Source organism: Thalassophryne amazonica, chromosome 17 (genome assembly GCF_902500255.1).
Source record: "Thalassophryne amazonica chromosome 17, fThaAma1.1, whole genome shotgun sequence".
Lineage (NCBI taxonomy): Eukaryota > Metazoa > Chordata > Actinopteri > Batrachoidiformes > Batrachoididae > Thalassophryne > Thalassophryne amazonica.
Window position 1 is genome coordinate 61,838,371 of NC_047119.1, and position 20,192 is coordinate 61,858,562.

Below are 20,192 nucleotides of genomic sequence, written 5' to 3' on the forward strand. Positions count from 1 at the left end.
ATCTCTAAAATTAGAAAGGTCTTGTCTCAGTGATGCTGAAAAACTAATTCATGCATTTATTTCCTCTAGGCTGGACTATTGTAATTCATTATTATCAGGTTGTCCTAAAAGTTCCCTGAAAAGCCTTCAGTTAATTCAAAATGCTGCAGCTAGAGTACTAACAGGGACTAGAAGGAGAGAGCATATCTCACCCATATTGGCCTCTCTTCATTGGCTTCCTGTTAATTCTAGAATAGAATTTAAAATTCTTCTTCTTACTTATAAGGTTTTGAATAATCAGGTCCCATCTTATCTTAGGGACCTCATAGTACCATATCACCCCAATAGAGCGCTTCGCTCTCAGACTGCAGGCTTACTTGTAGTTCCTAGGGTTTGTAAGAGTAGAATGGGAGGCAGAGCCTTCAGCTTTCAGGCTCCTCTCCTGTGGAACCAGCTCCCAATTCAGATCAGGCAGACAGACACCCTCTCTACTTTTAAGATTAGGCTTAAAACTTTCCTTTTTGCTAAAGCTTATAGTTAGGGCTGGATCAGGTGACCCTGAACCATCCCTTAGTTATGCTGTTATGCTGCTATAGTCTTAGACTGCTGGGGGGTTCCCATGATGATGAGTGTTTCTTTCTCTTTTTGCTCTGTATGCACCACTCTGCATTTAATCATTAGTGATTGATCTCTGCTCCCCTCCAGAGCATGTCTTTTTCCTGGTTCTCTCCCTCAGCCCCAACCAGTCCCAGCAGAGGACTGCCCCTCCCTGAGCCTGGTTCTGCTGGAGGTTTCTTCCTGTTAAAAGGGAGTTTTTCCTTCTCACTGTCGCCAAGTGCTTGCTCACAGGGGGTCGTTTTGACCGTTGGGGTTTTTACGTAATTATTGTATGGCCTTGCCTTACAATATAAAACACCTTGGGGCAACTGTTTGTTGTGATTTGGCGCTATATAAATAAAATTGATTTGATTTTCTTGTGCACTAATTTGCTGTAACCTAAAAAGCCAATCACAGTGGTCTCTCACCTATGAAAGCCAACAAAAGATACTGGAGCATCTTTCAACACAACTGTCGATGCAGCAAATGTTGGTGAGTGCAGACATGCAGATGGTACAAGATACACCGAGCACTTGGATTACTGACTCCCATAAAGGCAGCTGGCTGACCGCTGGCTCAGTTTGTCTCCTTTATAGGCAAATGTTCTTTATGCTTAAATGCACCTGCGACCGCAGGATGAAGTTAAAAAATATGGTGGGTTGACTAGTTATGAGCCACCATCGGCTGACCTGACAGCACATTGGTCTTGTAAGAACTATGAAACGATGAAATATTCTCTTTGTGACAGTATGATTTTTTTTTTTTTTTAGATGAGCCAACTCTTGGACATTTGGCACCACCTGCTGGCATGGAGCAAAACAAAAAGGCCTTAGCAAATCAATTTTCATGCCTGCTGATTGGGAAAAAAAAAAAAAAAAAAAATTAAACTGCATATCCTTGCACTCCTTTAAGAAGGCAGGGATGGAAGACAGGTGGACCTGGTGCCACCTCCATCACAGAAGTCATCAGTGACTTGCTTCTGAGGAGTTTTTGACTACATTTTTGCCTCAGAAACAAGTCACTGGGAGCGGATGAGATTCGCCCTGAGGTGCTGTCCCTGCTGACGCTCTTACGCAATGTTGCATGGAAGTTGGGGACAGTACCACTGGATTGGTAAACTGGGGTGATGGCAGACCGGCACCGGACACAAATTTGTGGAGTGGTCTTGCATTGCTCTGAGGGGAGCGCATTTTTATTTTTAGGTCAAAAGCATAAAGTCTTATTTAATTGAAGGTTTCTTCTACAGGGTATTTAAAAATTCTTCTCTTTTGGAAATATACACACCCAGTTTGAGCAACGGCTCTTCTGCAAATTTGTCTGAGGTGGGTGAGTAATCTCAAAATAAAATGTAACCTTAGTGCACCACTGAACTCTTAAAATTTTATCAACTAACACCAGCTTAGCCTTTAGCTGCAGAATCAATCACAGGCTGAGTGACCATTTTATATTTGTAAATTGATCCATTTTTATTTTTACAAAATAAATCTGCACACTAGCTTTTTCAATTTACTGCAGTGACAAGAACAGTCTCAACGCTATATAACATAGATTACATTTTTTTTAAACTATCAAGTAATCAGACCTTAAAGAAAATAGCACAGCACTGTTTCATGTTTCTTTATAGTTTAAGAAATACATTTCTTTACTTGTTCCACATCAGGAACATTTCAACATTTGCTGTGCAAAAAACCTTGTAAATACAGATGCACTTCAAAACTTCCAGTGATGAAGCTCAACACCAAAGCCTGAAGTCCAGACGGAAGAAGAGAACATCTCTGGTCTTCAAAATGTGAGGAAAGCATCTCCAAAAACTAGATTTACCATGAACATGATTTTAATAATACAAGGACGTGATCTAAAGTGGGCCGGTGTGAGGCATGAAATTCCAGGGCTTAAAATGAGTCCCACTCTGGCCCTACATCAGACGGCGACTTCTAAAGCGTACCGGGCAGGTCTGAAGTGTGAAGCAACTGAAAATTAGCACCTCCACATCTGAGACCATTGTCATCTGGGTCAGGGGTCGAGTTATCGGTCCAAGTGGAGGAGTTTAAGCATCTCTGGGTCTTGTTCAGTGTGGGGTTAAATTAGCGTGTGAGATCGATAGATTGATTTGGGCTATGATGTTTTGGGGTAGCTGTACTGGACCATTGTGGTGAAGACGGAGCTGAGCCAGAAGGCGAGACTCTCCAATTCTCACCTATGGTTTGTACAATGCCAAAAATAACGGTCACAGCTACAACTGCTGGAATTGAGATTCCTGTCAGGTATCTGGCCTTACACTCTGAAAAAGGGTGAGAAGCTCGAATATCCATTAGGGACTCTGGAGTTCAGTTGCTGTTTCTTTGCATCTAAAGGAGCCAGCTGAGGTGGATTGGTCCCCTAGTCATCTCTCGGGAAGTCTTCCAGGCACATCCAACTGGGAGGAGGACCACAGGGGAACAAACGGTTTAAATCTCTACCATCTCTCCTCTACATGATCATACCTCCACTAGCATGTCATCTGGACCAACTGCTTTCCGACTCTTCATCTTCATTTCCAGTGGTGGGCACAGCTACCCAAAAGGTTAGCTTTGATAACTGCTAATCTGCTAACTGAAAAGTTAACCACTAAAAATTTAGCAGCGGCTACAGCTAACCACTAACTTTCAGTATTGTCTCTGGTACACTCTCAGGTACTGACAAGCCGGTTTTGAGTTTAAGCACCGCCAATGCTTTTGATTAGAATCAAAGACGATCACAAACCCAACACAAACAACGCGTCAGCGCTTCTGTCTTTGTGGGCCCTGCCCACTGCTGTAAGGAAGAGTAATTTACATTCACAGCATACAGTGGTCTAGAAGTGAAGCAGAAGTCGTGAAAAGGAAAGCAGATTTGACTTATGGTTTTGATTTATAAACCAAATTAATATGGATAGTTTAACTACATTAATGTCAACTCTGTCATTTTTACAAAGTGAAAATATAACACATATCTCACAGACTCATCTTCAACCGCTTAGTCTAATTAAGGGTCACGGGGGCTAGAGCCTATCCCAGCAGTCATAGAACGCAAGGCAGGGTACACCCTGGACAGGACGCCAGTCTGTTGCAGGGCCACATATAGACAGTCATACCCGCACGCATACCTACGTGCAATTTAAAGTTTCCAATCCAAACCTGCACATCTTTGGATGTGGGAGGAAGCCGGAGTACTGTTGAAAACCCACGCAAACATGGGGAGAACACGCAATCTCCACACAGAAAGGCCACAGGTGGGAATTGAACCCATGACCTTCTCACTATGAAGCAACAGTGCGAACCACTAAGAGTACATATATTAATTTTAAAATAATGCACTAATTTTGAAGGTTTGAACATTAACACACAGAGATGCCAAATGTGATATTTGGGCAGGCACTATTCACACTGCAATCCAGTAGATAGCAGTGTTCTATGCATTTTGACCCATATTACACGGTTGTTGAGCTGAACCACATCTTAAACAGAATTTTCAGTTTTGCAAATGCTTTTTTTTTTTTTTTTTACAAATGAAAAAAGACATTTTACAAATACACATTTATTTGTAAAAACCAACACACACATTACAGTAACAGTGTGTTGGTTTTTACAAATAATAAATCAACCAATCAATGGTGAGCAGAGGCTCGTTTTTTCCCCATAAAGCCTTTTGGCGCCTGTGTGTGCTAATGTTCAAACCTTCAAAATTAATGCATTATTTTAAAATTAAAAGATGTTATATTTTGACTTTGTAAAAATGACAGTTGACAATGTAGTTAAAATATCTGGATGAATTTGGTTTATAAATCAAAACCATAAGTCAAACCCACTTTTCATTTCAGGACTTCTGCCTCATGCCTGAACCACTGTATCCTGTGAACGTAAATTACTTTTTTGTAGCAGCTTGGCAGCCAGGCCCCTTTTGCTGGGGTAGAGTTAAGCTCAGCTCCTCATAGCTGCCTGACTGCTGCAAAATACATTGCTGACAGGAATCAACTTGTATGATTTTAGGGTTTACAAATGTTTTTCACCCTTACTGTCAGGAAGAAAACATTAGCGGACTAAGTTAGAGGAACTAAATTTAGCAGAAGCTAACTGGCCCACTGATTGTTTTTGAAGTTAGCTGAAAAGCTAATCCGCTAACACAAAAGTTAGCTTCGCTATTAAGCGGTTAGCAGAATTGTACCCACCAATTCTCATTTCATCCTTACTACTCAGCCGTACTTACTGATTCACACTCTGTACAACATTGAACCATCTCTCCCTGACAGTTTTGTTTATCAGCACCTCAAAGTACTCCCTCCACCATCTGCACCCACACCTTTCTTGTCAGCACATTTCCATCTGCACCTTTTAGGTCCAAAAGTTACAGCGGTGGACTTGCTACCAAAGAATGCTCAGCTTAATTCAACATCAGACAGTAAAATCACAAAGGTCCTTTGGGGCAAAATACTTAATCCCCAATTTGCAGTTGCACAGGCATGGCAGCTGCAGAAAACTGCTGCATGTGTGGGTGTGTATGTGACAGAGAGAAGATGAGGCATCATTATAAAATGATTTAAGGATCTAAAGATGGAAAAGACTGAAATGCAGACGATGTACCACGTCTTATCTTTTGCAACCTCTCTGACATCTCCTTTTATTCCTCTCTATGTTCTACATCTCTCCAACTGTCCCAGTTCTTTTTCACAAACCCCTTCAACCTATCAAATTAACTGAAAAGTCAATCTTGACTTTTGCTTCCATCAGTTACAAAGATAACAGATAAAAAGACTTTTTGCAGCATTCCATGTTTGCTAAATCCCATCGACATGCTCCGGTGGGTGGGTGTGGGGGTGTAGCGGGGGGCCGTTAGGTGCTGTGCACTCAACCACATCTGTCCTTTCTGAGCATTTTTATTTGAAATAGTTGAGACAAATACATCCTACAGAAAGGATGCAGTGAATTTAAAAAAAAAACAACAAAAAAAACTGATGGCGACATAGAAGTCTCAATTTGAAATTTTTCCACCTGTTTCTGGAAAAGTCTGTTTTTGATCACATCTAGTGAGGAGTTTCTCCATTTTCTGTGTTTCGTGTTTCCTCTAGTCCATCGTTCTGTTAGGCCAGACCCGGCCTCCACAGACTGTCCTTGTTGTAGACGAACCAGTTCCTGCACACGTCTCTTTCATTACTGTCCAGTCTTCTTATCCTTCTGGAAACTGAAGCTTGTCCGGCGGTTCAGTTTCCGTTGCTTCAAAGCAAAATAATCGGCCCGTGACGTGCTAGCCCGAGACTCCAGAATATAGTTCACCTGAAGTTAAAACATGACACAGTGACCAAGTTATAGCAGTAGTCTTCAACATGGACAGTACCTACAAAAAGCATTCACTTTATTTTTTCTCAATGAAATCACTGTTCACCTGACAGAAACTATGGTACACGAATGGGAACAATTACACTATTGTAGTTGTATATATATATATATATATATATATATATATATATATATATATATATATATATACACACACACACACACACACACACACACACACACTGAGTCAAACCTACAAGGAATGAGAGGTCTGTAATTTTTATCGTAGGTACACTTCAACTGAGACAGAATCTTAAAAAAAAGAAAGAAAAAAAAAAGCAGAAAATCACATTTCATGATTTTTAAATAATTTGCATTTTATTGTATGAAATAACTATTTGATACAGTAGAAAACAGACCTTAATATTTGGTAAAGAAACCTTTATTTGCAGTTACAGAGATCAGACGCTTCCTGTAGTTCTTGACAAAGTTTGCACACACTGCAGCAGGGATTTTGGTCCACTCCATACAGATCTTCTCCAGATCTTTCAGGTTTCCAGTTTCAGCTCCCTCCAAAGATTTTCTATTGAGTTCAGGTCTGGAGACTGGCTCGGCCACTCCAGGACTTTGAAATGCTTCTTACGGAGCCCCTCCTTAGTTGCACTGACTATGTGTTTCAGGTCATTGTCATGCTGGAAGACCCAGCCACGACCCATCTTTGATGATCTTACTGAGGGAAGGAGGTTTTTTTTTTGCCAAAACCTAGCAATACATGACACAATCCATCCTCCCTTCAATACAGTGCAGTTGTCCTGTCCCCTTTGCAGAACAGCACCCCCAAAAATGATGTTTCCACCCCCATGCTTCACAGTTGGGACGGTGTTGTTGGGGTTGTTCTCATCCTCCAAACACGGCGAGTGGAGTTGATACCAAAAAGCTAACAAACCCACTAACCAAAAAAAAAAAAAAAAGTTAGTTTCACTAATTAGCAATGGTTTATAAAAGGAAAATCATGGAAATCATCAGGGGTGCCCCAACTTTTACATACCACTGTGTGTGTTATATATATATATATATATATATATATATATATATATATATATATATATATATATATATATATATATATATATATATATATATATATATATATATATATATATATATATATATATATATATATATATATATATATATATATATATATAAAGTAATGGTCCTTCTTATTTTTTTCAAAAACTATATGGATTTCATTCATATGTTTTTACGTCAGACATGCTTGAACCCTCGTGCGCATGCGTGAGTTTTCCCACGCCTGTCGGTGACGTCATTCGCCTGTGAGCACTCCTTGTGGGAGGAGTCGTCCAGCCCCTCGTCGGAATTCCTTTGTCTGAGAAGTTGCTGAGAGACTGGCGCTTTGTTTGATCAAATTTTTTTCTAAACCTGTGAGACACATCGAAGTGGACACGGTTCGAAAAATTAAGCTGGTTTTCAGTGAAAATTTTAACAGCTGATGAGAGATTTTGAGGTGATTCTGTCGCTTTAAGGACTTTTCAGTGCGAGACGTCGTGCAGCGCTCTCAGGCGGCGTCATCAGCCTGTTTCAAGCTTAAAACCTCCACATTTCAGGCTCTATTGATCCAGGACGTGAGAGAACAGAGACATTTCAGAAGAAGTCGGTTTCAGCATTTTATCCGGATATTCCACTGTTAAAGGAGATTTTTTTAATGAAAGACGTGCGGACGGGTCCGCGCGTCGGGACGCAGCCGACGCGGCGCGGCGGCACAGGAAAAACACCTCCGTGTTGATAACCATTTGTTAAAATCCAGTTGGCTTTTGATGGCTTTCAGTGGAGTGAGTATATGAGAAATTGTTTATCAGCTGGAGATGTTCCAACTTGTCCTTAAGGCTTCCAGCAGAGGTGTTTTTCCTGTGACGGAGCGTCGCGGCGGCTGCGAGCCGACACTGCAATCCGCCCGCACGTCTTTCATTAAAAAAAAATCTCCTTTAACAGTGGAATATCCGGATAAAATGCTGAAACCGACTTCTTCTGAAACTTCTCTGTTCTCTCACGACGTCCTGGATCAATAGAGCCTGAAATGTGGAGGTTTTAAGCTTGAAACAGGCTGATGACGCTGCCTGAGAGCGCTGCATGACGTCTCGCACTGTGAAAAGTCCTTAAAGCGACAGAATCACCTCAAAGCTGTTAAAATTTTCACTGAAAACCAGCTTAATTTTTTGAACCGTGTCCACTTCGATGTGTCTCACAGGTTTAGAAAAAAATCTGATCAAACAAAGCGCCAGTCTCTCAGCAACTTCTCAGACAAAGGAATTCCGACGAGGGGCTGGACGACTCCTCCCACAAGGAGTGCTCACAGGCGAATGACGTCACCGACAGGCGTGGAAAAACTCACGCATGCGCACGAGGGTTCAAGCATGTCTGACGTAAAAACATATTAATGAAATCCATATAGTTTTTGAAAAAAATAAAAAGGACCTATACTTTACGGACAGACCTCGTGTATATATATATGATGAGAGATTTTGAGGTGATTCTGTCGCTTTAAGGACTTCCCACGGTGCGAGACGTCGTGCAGCGGTCTTTTCCAAAACGCGATAAACGCCAATTTAAAAAAAACGAGTTCACCACGCTATTCTGCTGTGTACTGAGCATATTCACTGCCCCATTAATGTTTCATGCCAAATCGCTATATTTCCTTGTTTATATGTGCTGCAAATTGTTGTTTCTTTCCAAACCGCGATTGTCGCTGCACACGGTTTTTGGCTGAGTGCGACATTTCCTCTCGACCAATCAGAGTTCCGTTAGCTCTATCCAACATGGCGGCGATCTGAAGCGGGGAGTTTTGTTGCTGTGTAAGTTTTTGTGCCCAAACAACTTTCGGGAATGTTTGTTGTGACTACTTTTGATGGTTCCGATGAACCCGTGAAACCTACATCAGGTGGTAGAAGACGTCGTTTAAACAAAGACAACCATGAACGAGAGAAAATGAAGAAAATTCGCCATTCTGGTGGCGGGCTGATTCCCTCCGTTGGATGTAAACACACTGCTGCCAAAAACTTTTGCCATGCAGATACATTAACACCGGATGACATCGTAATGAATTTTCAGAAGTTTTATGATAAGCCTGGTAAGGTTGAACAGGACAGGGCTCTACTTCATCTGATGACAATAACAGAAGTTAAACGGCAGCGTCAAAAGGTTGACGAAGACCGAAGAAAGGACAGGAACATCTCTGTGAAATACAGTCTGCTGTGTAATGACCATCCGCATAAAGTACCAGTTTGCAAACCAACATTCCTCACAGTGTTGGGTAAGTACAATTTTGTACCTCTTTGAATCAGGCAATCTCAAAGAAAGCGACCATCAACTCCACTCTCAGCCAACCATCCACCACAAACGCCAGTAACTAATAATTTGTCATCATATTATTTTCGCTTCTTACCTTGTGTTCGTCTTTTGGAACTTTAAAACACATCGAATCCGGCCATAAGTGGGCTCATTTGTTTGTGACACTCCACAGAAAAAATAATATCCAGTTGTATTTCCCGTAAAGGCTGTATGTTGTTATAATCCATCAACGTCCATTTTTATTCCATGAAAAAGTAAAAATATGACGATAAAAACGCGTCTTTCCCGTGTTTCCGATACATGGAAAATCCGAAAGTGACTTGGCCTTATTCCCTTATTCACTAACCTGTTTACTCTATAAATCCAGCGTAAGCTCCGTTCTTGGTACGCGCATTCTTCTGGTGTACGCTTTGGAGTAAAACGTGCGTTCCAAGGCAGTTACGCATTGAAGATTTTGGTCATTCAGAGCTAACAAACCCAGTGACGTTTCAAACCCATGCCTCATATTTTCTGTTAGCCAATGAGATAAGCTTCCCAGTGCATTATGGGAATTGTAGTCTTTAACTACAAAGGCGGCCAATAGCAGCATGCGTAAAGGTGAAAGTGAATGAGGCCAGAGCGCACAGGAGTTTTAAGCATCGTCTTATCTTTTCACATGACTTATTTTCATCTTTTTGGGACTTATGGTCAAATTAGTCACAAAATATAAATAGTCCTGTTTGGCACATTTGGAGCTAATTTGGATCGTTTGTGCCAAATGGCACTTTTACATACAAAAAAGCTCATAGTTTCACAGTGTTTATGACTAGAGATCTGATATTTTACACAGTTGTCCAGAACATAAACGGGTGTAGTGTGTTTGTAAGGTCTACTATGAAGTATAAACATAAACACTATAATATTACTTTTTTTTATTAAAGGAGGAAAAAAAATGAATTTTTAGACATGTTTGAAGTTACATTATTGGAGTTGTGTAGCACTTAGAGAGTTCATGCACATATCGCCAGAAACTAGAAGACAAGCGTTTTCAAATGAGATATATCACAAGCATGTGGGATTTATAACCTTATTTTACTGGACAATGGCATTTGGGTACGCAATACGTTTGTGCACAAGCCACAAAGAGGTGGGTGTGTACAGGTTAATCAAACCTAGCCTACTCTATTTTATCCTGGACGTCCCTGAGTTTTTATCTGTCCCCGGTAAAAACAAACTTTGTCCATGATTTTTGAAGCTAACACATTCATTATTATAATGTTGATATTTACTGTAGAAATAAGAATGTCCCTTGTTTCCAAGAAAAATTCAGGGAAATTAGGTTTTTTTAAATTAATTGTGCTCGTAAGTTTCTTGTGTGGAAATGGTGTGTTTTGTATTGGTTTCAAAGTTGAAGTTAGTAAGTCTAAGCAAGGTAGATGACTGACAACCTAAATAATTTCCTTTTAATTTACTACAGGCATAAGGAAAGACCGTGCCTCCCGGGTTGCCCAGTATTATGCTGAGACACGTCCAGAGAGAAGAGGTGGTGCATGAAATATTCAGGAGAACAAACAGCGAAGGCAATTAATTGTTGAACACATACAGTCCTTCACATGCAGGGCCAGCCACTATGGACGGAGAGGAGCACCAGGCCGCAAGTATCTCCCTTGTGATCTGAATGTACGCAAGATGCATGAGCTCTTTGAGGCTCTCAACCACACGCACACGAGCTACTCCCTGTATTATTCTGTGTTTGCCAGTGACTTCAATCTTGGCTTTGGCCACCCAGCTACGGACACATGTTCTGATTGTGCCAAATACAAAATCAGAATTTCTGATCCAAATTTGACTGAAAGAGAGAAGCAAATAGAATCTGCATTGCAATTCATTTTGCATCGTCGCAGAGCTCGCATGTTCTATGACCTTTTAAACAGGGTTGCTAATGATTATGTAACAGTCTGCTTTGATATGATGCAAAACTTGATTCTTCCGAAAACTCCAATAGGACAGGCTTACTACTCACGTCAGCTGTATCTGTACTTATTTGGTGTTGTTAGACACCATGGAGAAAACAGTCACCAGAGAAAAGAGGACGTCCACCTCTACGTGTGGCAGGAAAATGAAAGCAGCAAGGACAGCAATATGATTGCATCTGCATTAAATGATTGCTTCAAGGTTCGCCTTGAGGGTGAAATCCGTAAATCCAAGGGGCTTCGGTTGTTTAGCGACTCTTGTTTTGGGCAAAACAAAAATCTGACTGTGGTGTCCATGCTCATGGAACTTAAACAGTTTTTTCCCAACCTTGGCATTGAGCACACCTTTCCAGTTAGACGGCACAGTCCCAGCTGACCGTGTTTTTGGTAGGATTGAACAGAAGATCAGGAAAATTGACTAAATTCGTCTACCACAAGAATATCATACTCTCTTGCAGCAGTTTGGCAATGTTTACATTTATGGCACAGACTGGAAGGCATTTGATTATAGGTCAGCCACAAAAGAATGTGTGAAGGCTCAGAGAAGCTTTAAGATCAGTGATGCAGGCATGCTTGACTTGAGCACAAACAAGGTTGGCTTCAAGACAGTGTACAACAGGGAGTACTGTTTTCACAGTGTGTTGACACGGGGCAAGCGGTGGGCTGACCTGAAACCTGCCATACTTCCAAAGCAGTCCACAGTGAAAGTCTCAAAGAAGCATGATGTGCTGGCACTTCTGGAAGCAATAGGTGTTTCTGATGGAGTGAGGGCTTTTTATAATGAGGCATTATCTGAGGTGAATGAAAATGCATACCAGAGTGATGAGGATGCACAGTAAACGCAGACACACACACACACACACACACACACACACACACACACACACACACACACACACACACACACACACACACACACACACACACACACACACACACACACACAGTGGTCTGTCAGACTTGTCAGACATCCTCCTTACCCCTCTGAGGATGGTGCACACACAAACAATCCCACTCAATTTTTGGTCTGGCAAAGTTGTAAAATCATCCTTCTTACTTCTCTCAGAATAACACACACACACCTGTGGTCTAGCAGAGTTGTCAAACATACAACGTACCCTAACCTCTCTCAGGATGGCGAGCACACACACAAATACGTACAGGTTCAACACTAAACTTACTACTGAATGTATTATCAATGATTGTTGTTTTTAAATGGTGTTTTCGTCATGCTATTTAGGTGACACCAGTAGGTTCAAGATGTAACAATTAATTTGATATTGCGCACTAAAGTAATTTCTGTGTGTTAATTTTTGTTTTATGTAGCAGGTAAAGTTGCTACTTTTGTTAGGTTCGGCACTTTACTGAATAACTTGAATAAGTCAACTACTTAATGTATTTTTTTTTTTTTTATCAAAGTTCATAATAGTTTTGCGTTACAGGTTCGGCACTTTACTGAATAACTTGAATAAGTCAACTACTTAATGTTTTTTTTTTTTTTTAATCAAAGTTCATAATAGTTTGGCGTTACAGGTTCAGCACTTTACTGAATAACTTGAATAACTCTACTGAATGTATTTTTTTTTTAGCAAAGTTGATAATAGTTTGGCATTACAGGTTCAACACACTATTGAATGTATTTTTTTTGTATCAATATTGATTATTGTTATTTAACACACACACACACGAGAGTTGTCAGACATCCCCCTTACCTCTCTCAGGATGCCGCACACACACATACAGGTTCCGTACTTAACTGACTACTGAATGTATTCTTATCAATGATTGTTTTTAAATTGTGGTTTTGTTATGCTATTTAGGGTTGCACATTGAATGGATTGAAAAAAATGAACTGTTTAGTTAGTTGTTTTCCATGGTGGATAGTCTAAAAACGTAAGATTAATCATGTGGGAATGGATGTTATGAAGTGTTACTTTATTATTGCTTTTATTACAAATTGTTTGATGAAATTTCCTGATATCTACAACATGTTCTCGTTTTAAAATCAGAAAGACTGAAAAAAATGGATGGATTTATAGCATTTTGCATTGCATTTTGAAAAAAGAATGAGTGGATTTATAGCATTTTGGAAAAAAATAAAATAAACTTTGGATTATAAACAATAACGTTGTTAGATTTGTCAATTATTGTTGAAAATGTTCAGACTGAACCAACCATCTATTACAACAGGACAAACTAAATATTTGCAAAATTTGTTGATCTGGATAAATAAGCCATTTTTCTCAAAACAATCAAAATGGATTTAAAGTGTTTTGGAAAAGAGCTCTTCATGCATACATATATATATATACATACACATATATACACATACACATATATATACACATACATATATATATATATATATATATATATATATATAATGTACGCGTGTGTAGAAACGTATTCAGTCATCTTATTATTAAATTATTATATGTGTATGTTTAATGTATTAATGCATATATCATGTGTAAGTTATGTTAGTTACTTAAGGAAGGGGTGGGAGTAAATAAGTTTTACTTCTTCTCACTCCTTTTCAAATATCCATTGATTATAGTTTTCTTTGTATTTTATATTATTATTGTTATTTATTTTGCGCCTTGATAGTTGAAATAAACATTTCATTTCAATCAAATGTTTGGGGTTAAGAAGACAGAATGCAGGGGTCGTCACTCAGTCTGATGTTTTGGGCATCGATTTGGAAGGGGGCGTATTTTTACGCATAACATTACGTCTTTTCAATTTAATATAGGAGAGATTTTTTTATTTTTATTCAGTCATTTCTGTACATTTGCATATCACATCAAACGTTTGCAGAGTTGAAGTTTATAATGGATTCTCTCTCAAGATGCAATGATTCTGCATTTATTCACAGAACAGAAAATAAGCAATGCTGGGTTTAAGCTGAACACCAAAACACGTCAGGTCAGAAATCAAACCAAGATATTGTTAGTCTTCATTCACAGTCTGAAACAGATGTGATGGTGGCTTGGAAAAGCTGATCAAAACGAGGGGAAGTGATGGTCTGGAGGTTAAGGTGTTGGGCTCGAGTCCAGAAGATCATGGGTTCAAATCCCCGCCTGACTGGAAAATCACTAAGGGCCCTTGGGCAAGGCCTTTAATCCCCTATTGCTCCCGGTGTGTAGTGAGCGCCATCGGGGTGAATGTGAGGCATAATTGTAAAGTGCTTTGAGCGTCTGATGCAGATGGAAAAGCACTATATAAATGCATTCCATTTACCATTTATCAAAATGGCAGAAGAAGGAGGTGAAGAGCAGACTTTAAGGAACTCACCTTTAGTACGATTTCATTGACAGTAGCAGCGTCGGACTCAAAGTAGAGAGGCTTGTAGTCATGGTTACTAAGATAGGTGATCTTAAATATTGTATGACCTGCAGGACAAGAGGAAAAGAATGTTCAGAAAAATAACAAAAAAAGGAATAACGCCACCTGCTGTAGAAACATCTCAAGGATGATCAGTATTGTGTATTAAACCCCATGTATTGTGTGTACAAATTTGAGAGAAAAAATTAATTTCATCCATTTTGGAATAAGGCTGTAGCATAACAGAATGTGGAAAAAGTGAAGCACTCCGTATACTTCTAGTTGCACTATACTTTCACCACGTCTATCCCTTGTTACCCCACTATTCCACTGGGCTCCCTCTCATTCATACAGTAGTGTTCAGAATAATAGTAGTGCTATGTGACTAAAAAGATTAATCCAGGTTTTGAGTATATTTCTTATTGTTACATGGGAAACAAGGTACCAGTAGATTCCGTAGATTCTCACAAAGCCAACAAGACCAAGCATTCATGATATGCACACTCTTAAGGCTATGAAATTGGGCTATTAGTAAAAAAAAAGTAGAAAAAGGGGTGTTCACAATAATAGTAGTGCGGCATTCAGTCAGTGAGTTCGTCAATTTTGTGGAACAAACAGGTGTGAATCAGGTGTCCCCTATTTAAGGATGAAGCCAGCACCTGTTGAACATGCTTTTCTCTTTGAAAGCTTGAGGAAAATGGGACGTTAAAGACATTGTTCAGAAGAAGAGCGTAGTTTGATTAAAAAGTTGACTGGAGAGGGGAAAACCTATACGCAGGTGCAAAAAATTATAGGCTGTTCATCTACAATGATCTCCAATGCTTTAAAATGGACAAAAAAAAAAAAAAAACAGAGATGCGTGGAAGAAAATGGGAAACAACCATCAAAATGGATAGAAGAATAACCAGAATGGCAAAGGCTGACCCATTGATCAGCTCCAGGATGATCAAAGACAGTCTGGAGTTACCTGTAAGTGCTGTGACAGTTAGAAGACGCCTGTGTGAAGCTAATTTATTCGCAAGAATCGCCCACAAAGTCCCTCTGTTAAATAAAAGACATGTACAGAAGAGGTTACAATTTGCCAAAGAACACATCAACTGGCCTAAAGAGAAATGGAGGAATATTTTGTAGACTGATGAGAGTAAAATTGTTCTTTTTGGGTCCAAGGGCTGCAAACAGTTTGTGAGACGACCCCCAAACTCTGAATTCAAGCCACAGTTCACAGTGAAGACAGTGAAGCATGGTGGTGCAAGCATCATGATATGGGCATGTTTCTCCTACTATGGTGTTGGGCCTATATATCGCATACCAGGTATCATGGATCAGTTTGGATATGTCAAAATACTGTACTTGAAGAGGTCATGTTGCTTTATGCTGAAGAGGACATGCCCTTGAAATGGGTGTATCAACAAGACAATGACCCCAAGCACACTAGTAAACGAGCAAAATCTTGGTTCCAAACCAACAAAATTAATGCCTCGCAGATGTGAAGAAATCATGAATAACTGTGGTTATACAACTAAATACTAGTTTAGTGATTCACAGGGTTGCTAAAAAAGCAGTTTGAACGTAATAGTTTTTAGTTTGTAGCATCAACAGCAGACGCTACTACAACCCCTGGCAAAAATTATGGAATCACCGGCCTCGGAGGATGTTCAGTTTAATTTTGTAGAAAAAAAAAACAAAAAAAAAAACATCACAGACATGACACAAAACTAGTCATTTCAAATGGCAACTTTCTGGCTTTAAGAAACACTATAAGAAATCAAGAAACAAAATTGTGGCAGTAACGGTTACTTTTTTAGACCAAGCAGAGAGAGAGAAAAAAAAAATATGGATTCACTCAATTCTGAGGAATAAATTATGGAATCACCCTGTAAATTTTCATCCCCAAAACTAACACCTGCATCAAATCAGATCTGCTCGTTAGTCTGCATCTAAAAAGGAGTGATCACACCTTGGAGAGCTGTTGCACCAAGTGGACTGACATGAATCATGGCTCCAACACAAGAGATGTCAATTGAAACAAAGGAGAGGATTATCAAACTCTTAAAAGAGGGTAAATCATCACACAGTGTTGCAAAAGATGTTGGTTGTTCACAGTCAGCTGTGTCTAAACTCTGGACCAAATACAAACAACATGGGAAGGTTGTTAAAGGCAAACATACTGGTAGACCAAGGAAGACATCAAAGCGTCAAGACAGAAAACTTAAAGCAATATGTCTCAAAAATCGAAAATGCACAACAAAACAAATGAGGAACGAATGGGAGGAAACTGGAGTCAACGTCTGTGACCGAACTGTAAGAAACCGCCTAAAGGAAATGGGATTTACGTACAGAAAAGTTAAACAAAAGCCATCATTAACACCTAAACAGAAAAACAAACAAGGTTACAATGGGCTAAGGAAAAGCAATCGTGGACTGTGGATGACTGGATGAAAGTCATATTCAGTGATGAATCTCAAATCTTCATTGGGCAAGGTGATGATACTGGAACTTTTGTTTGGTGCCGTTCCAATGAGATTTATAAAGATGACTGCCTGAAAAGAACATGTAAATTTCCACAGTCATTGATGATATCGGGCTGCATGTCAGGTAAAGGCACTGGGGAGATGGCTGTCATTACATCATCAATAAATGCACATGTTTACGTTGATATTTTGGACACTTTTCTTATCCCATCAATTGAAAGGATGTTTGGGGATGATGAAATCATTTTTCAAGATGATAATGCATCTTACCATAGAGCAAAAACTGTGAAAACATTCCTTGCAAAAAGACACATAGGGTCAATGTCATGGCCTGCAAATAGTTTGGATCTTAATCCAATTGAAAATCTTTGGTGAAAGTTGAAGAAAATGGTCCATGATAAGGCTCCAATCTGCAAAGCTGATCTGGCAACAGCAATCAGAGAAAGTTGGAGCCAGACTGATGAAGAGTACTGTTTGTCACTCATTAAGTCCATGCCTCAGAGACTGTAAGCTGTTATAAAAGCCAGAGGTGGTGCAACAAAATACTAGTGATGTGTTGGAGTGTTCTTTTGTTTTTCATGATTCCATAATTTTTTCATCAGAATTGAGTGATTCCATATTTTTGTTCCCTCTGCTTGGTCTAAAAAAGTAACCGTTACTGACTGCCACAATTTTTTTTCCTGATTTTTTATAGTGTTTCTTAAAGCCAGAAAGTTGCCATTTGAAATTACTTTAGTTTTGTGTCATGTCTGTGATCTGCTTTTTTTCTACACAATTAAACAACTGAATGAACATCCTCCGAGGCCGGTGATTCCATAATTTTTGCCAGGGGTTGTATTATTGTGAACACCCCCTTTTCTACTTTTTTTTACTGATAGCCCAATTTCATAGCCTTAAGAGTGTGCATATCATGAATGCTTGGTCTTGTTGAATTTGTGAGAATCTACTGAATCTACTGGTACCCTTGTTTCCCATGTAACAATAAGAAATATACTCAAAACCTGGATTAATCTTTTTAGTCACATAGCACTATTATTCTGAACACTACTGTACATGACTTTCATTCCCCTGCTCTCCAGAGTGTATCTCCACCTTTCCAGGCTAGACCTGCTCTCTACTTTCAAACATCATAGTCTATGAAGACTCCTGTCTGATCCATCTCATCCATCAACCTGTCCAACACCATTGCGAACAAGACAGGACTCAAAGCTGATTCTTGTTGTAATTGCACCTCCACCTTGAATGAGTGTCATTCCTACTGCGCATCTCACGGCTGTCATAATATCCTTGTACATATCATGCACTACCCTCACCTACTTCTCTGCCACTCCAGACTTCCTCATACAATACCACAACTCTTCCCTTGGCACCCTGTCATATGCTTTCTCCAAATCCAAAAAACACACAATGTAACTCCTCCTGGCCTTCTCCATGCTTCATCAGTATTCTCAGAGCAAACATTGCATCTGTAGTGCTCTTTCTTAGCATGAAGCCATATTGCTGGTCATAGATCTACCCGTTTTATAAGCTTAGCTTCTTCTACTCTTTCCCATAACTTCATGATGTGGCTGATCAGCTTAATGCCCGTCACTGCAGCTCTGCACATCACACTTGTTCTTAAAAATAGGAAGCAGCACACCGTCTCCATTCTTCAGGCATCCTCTCACTTTCTAAGAGTTTATTAAGCAAACTGGTTAGAAACTCCACTGCCATCTCTCCTAGATATTTCCATGCCTCCATCGGAATGTCATCTAGACCAACTGCCTTTTCACTCTTCGTACTCTTCATAGCTGCCCTCACTTCATCCTTAATAATCTCTTGCACTTCCTAATTTACTCTCTACATCATCCCGCCTTTTCTAGCTCTCTCATTTTCTTCATTCATCAGCTCTTCAAAATATTCCCTCCACCTTCTCAACACACTCTCCTCACTTGTCAGCCCATTACCATCTGCATCTTCTACCACTCTAACCTGCTACCCATCCTTTCCAGCTTGGTCCCTTTGTCTGGCCAATCGGTACAAGTCCTTTTCTCTTTCCTTACTATTCAACTTCTTGTACAGCTCCTTTTTTCTTAGCTTTTTCCTACTTCTCTTTTCATCTTATGCTGTATCTCCTTGTACTCTTGTCTACTTTCTTCATCTCTTTGACTATCCCAATTGTTTTTTCTCCAACCTCTTTCTCCTTAAGCTTTCCTGGACATCTTTATTTCACCATGGAGTCTCCTTGTCTTCCTTCCACTGTACACCCAGTACCTTCCAAGCTGTCTCCCTCACCACATTTGCAGTACATTTCAGTTGTGCGAAATTGTACCCAGTGCCTCTCTCAACTATTCAATGAATTTCACACAACAGTCTTCCTCCTACAGTTTCCACCATCTGATCCTTTGTTGAGCTCTCATTCTGTTCTTCACCTCTAAAGTCATCCTACAAACCACCTTCCTATGCTATCTAGCTACACTCTCTCCTACCACCACCTTACAGTCTCTAATTTCTTTTAGCTTGCACCTCCTACAAAGAATGTATTCCACCTGTGTGCACCTTCCTCCAGTCTTAGGTCACCCTATGCTCCTCCCTTTTCTTAAAATAGGTATTCACTACAGCCATTACTATCCTTTTGAAAAATCAGATACCATATCTACCCATTACTTCCTCATCACCTCTGTTCCCTTCGCCAACATGCCCATTGAAGTCTGCTTCAATCACCACTCTTTCATTCCACCACCTCATCTAACTCACTCCAGAAATGTTTTCCTTCGTCTCAAGCCTACCTGTGTGGCATAGGTACTGATGATACTCATCATCACCCCTTCATACCCATCACCCAGATGCTCACTTAATCTCCAACATTCTTAACAGACTCTTCCTTTAAAATGACCCCAATGCAATTTCTCTTCTGATCCACACCATGATATGACTTGAACCCACCACCTATGCTCCTGCTCTTACTTCCCTTACACTTGCATGTCTACCTTTCTCCTCTCCATGTCAGCCAGCTCTTTCTCCGTTTACCAGTCATTCCATCAAAATTCAAAGTCCTGACTCTCACTTCTACCCTTCTAGTTTTCCTCTTCTACCACTGCCTCTGGAAATGCTCTCCTCCTCTTCTTCTTCACCCAGCACTAGCACAATTTCCACCGGCACCCTGTTGAGCAATGGTACCAGTGGCAGTTGTTGTTAACCTCTGACTATCCGGTATGGAAATTTGATTT

At 39.9% G+C, this 20,192-nt stretch overlaps 1 protein-coding gene across 2 annotated transcripts in view; it reads right to left on the reverse strand.

Annotated features, from left to right (window-relative positions):
* Positions 1 to 5,449: 5,449 nt before the first annotated feature.
* The window catches only part of mapkap1 (MAPK associated protein 1), a 49,388-nt gene continuing 34,645 nt past the window's right edge, over positions 5,450 to 20,192 (reverse strand). For both annotated transcript variants that reach the window (XM_034192060.1, XM_034192059.1), the window contains 2 exons: positions 14,483 to 14,580; positions 5,450 to 5,864 (listed from right to left, as the gene is read on the reverse strand). In XM_034192060.1, coding sequence (XP_034047951.1) covers positions 5,742 to 5,864; positions 14,483 to 14,580 — 221 coding nt within the window. In that variant the 3' untranslated portion in view covers positions 5,450 to 5,741. The remainder of the gene's footprint in view (positions 5,865 to 14,482; positions 14,581 to 20,192) is intronic.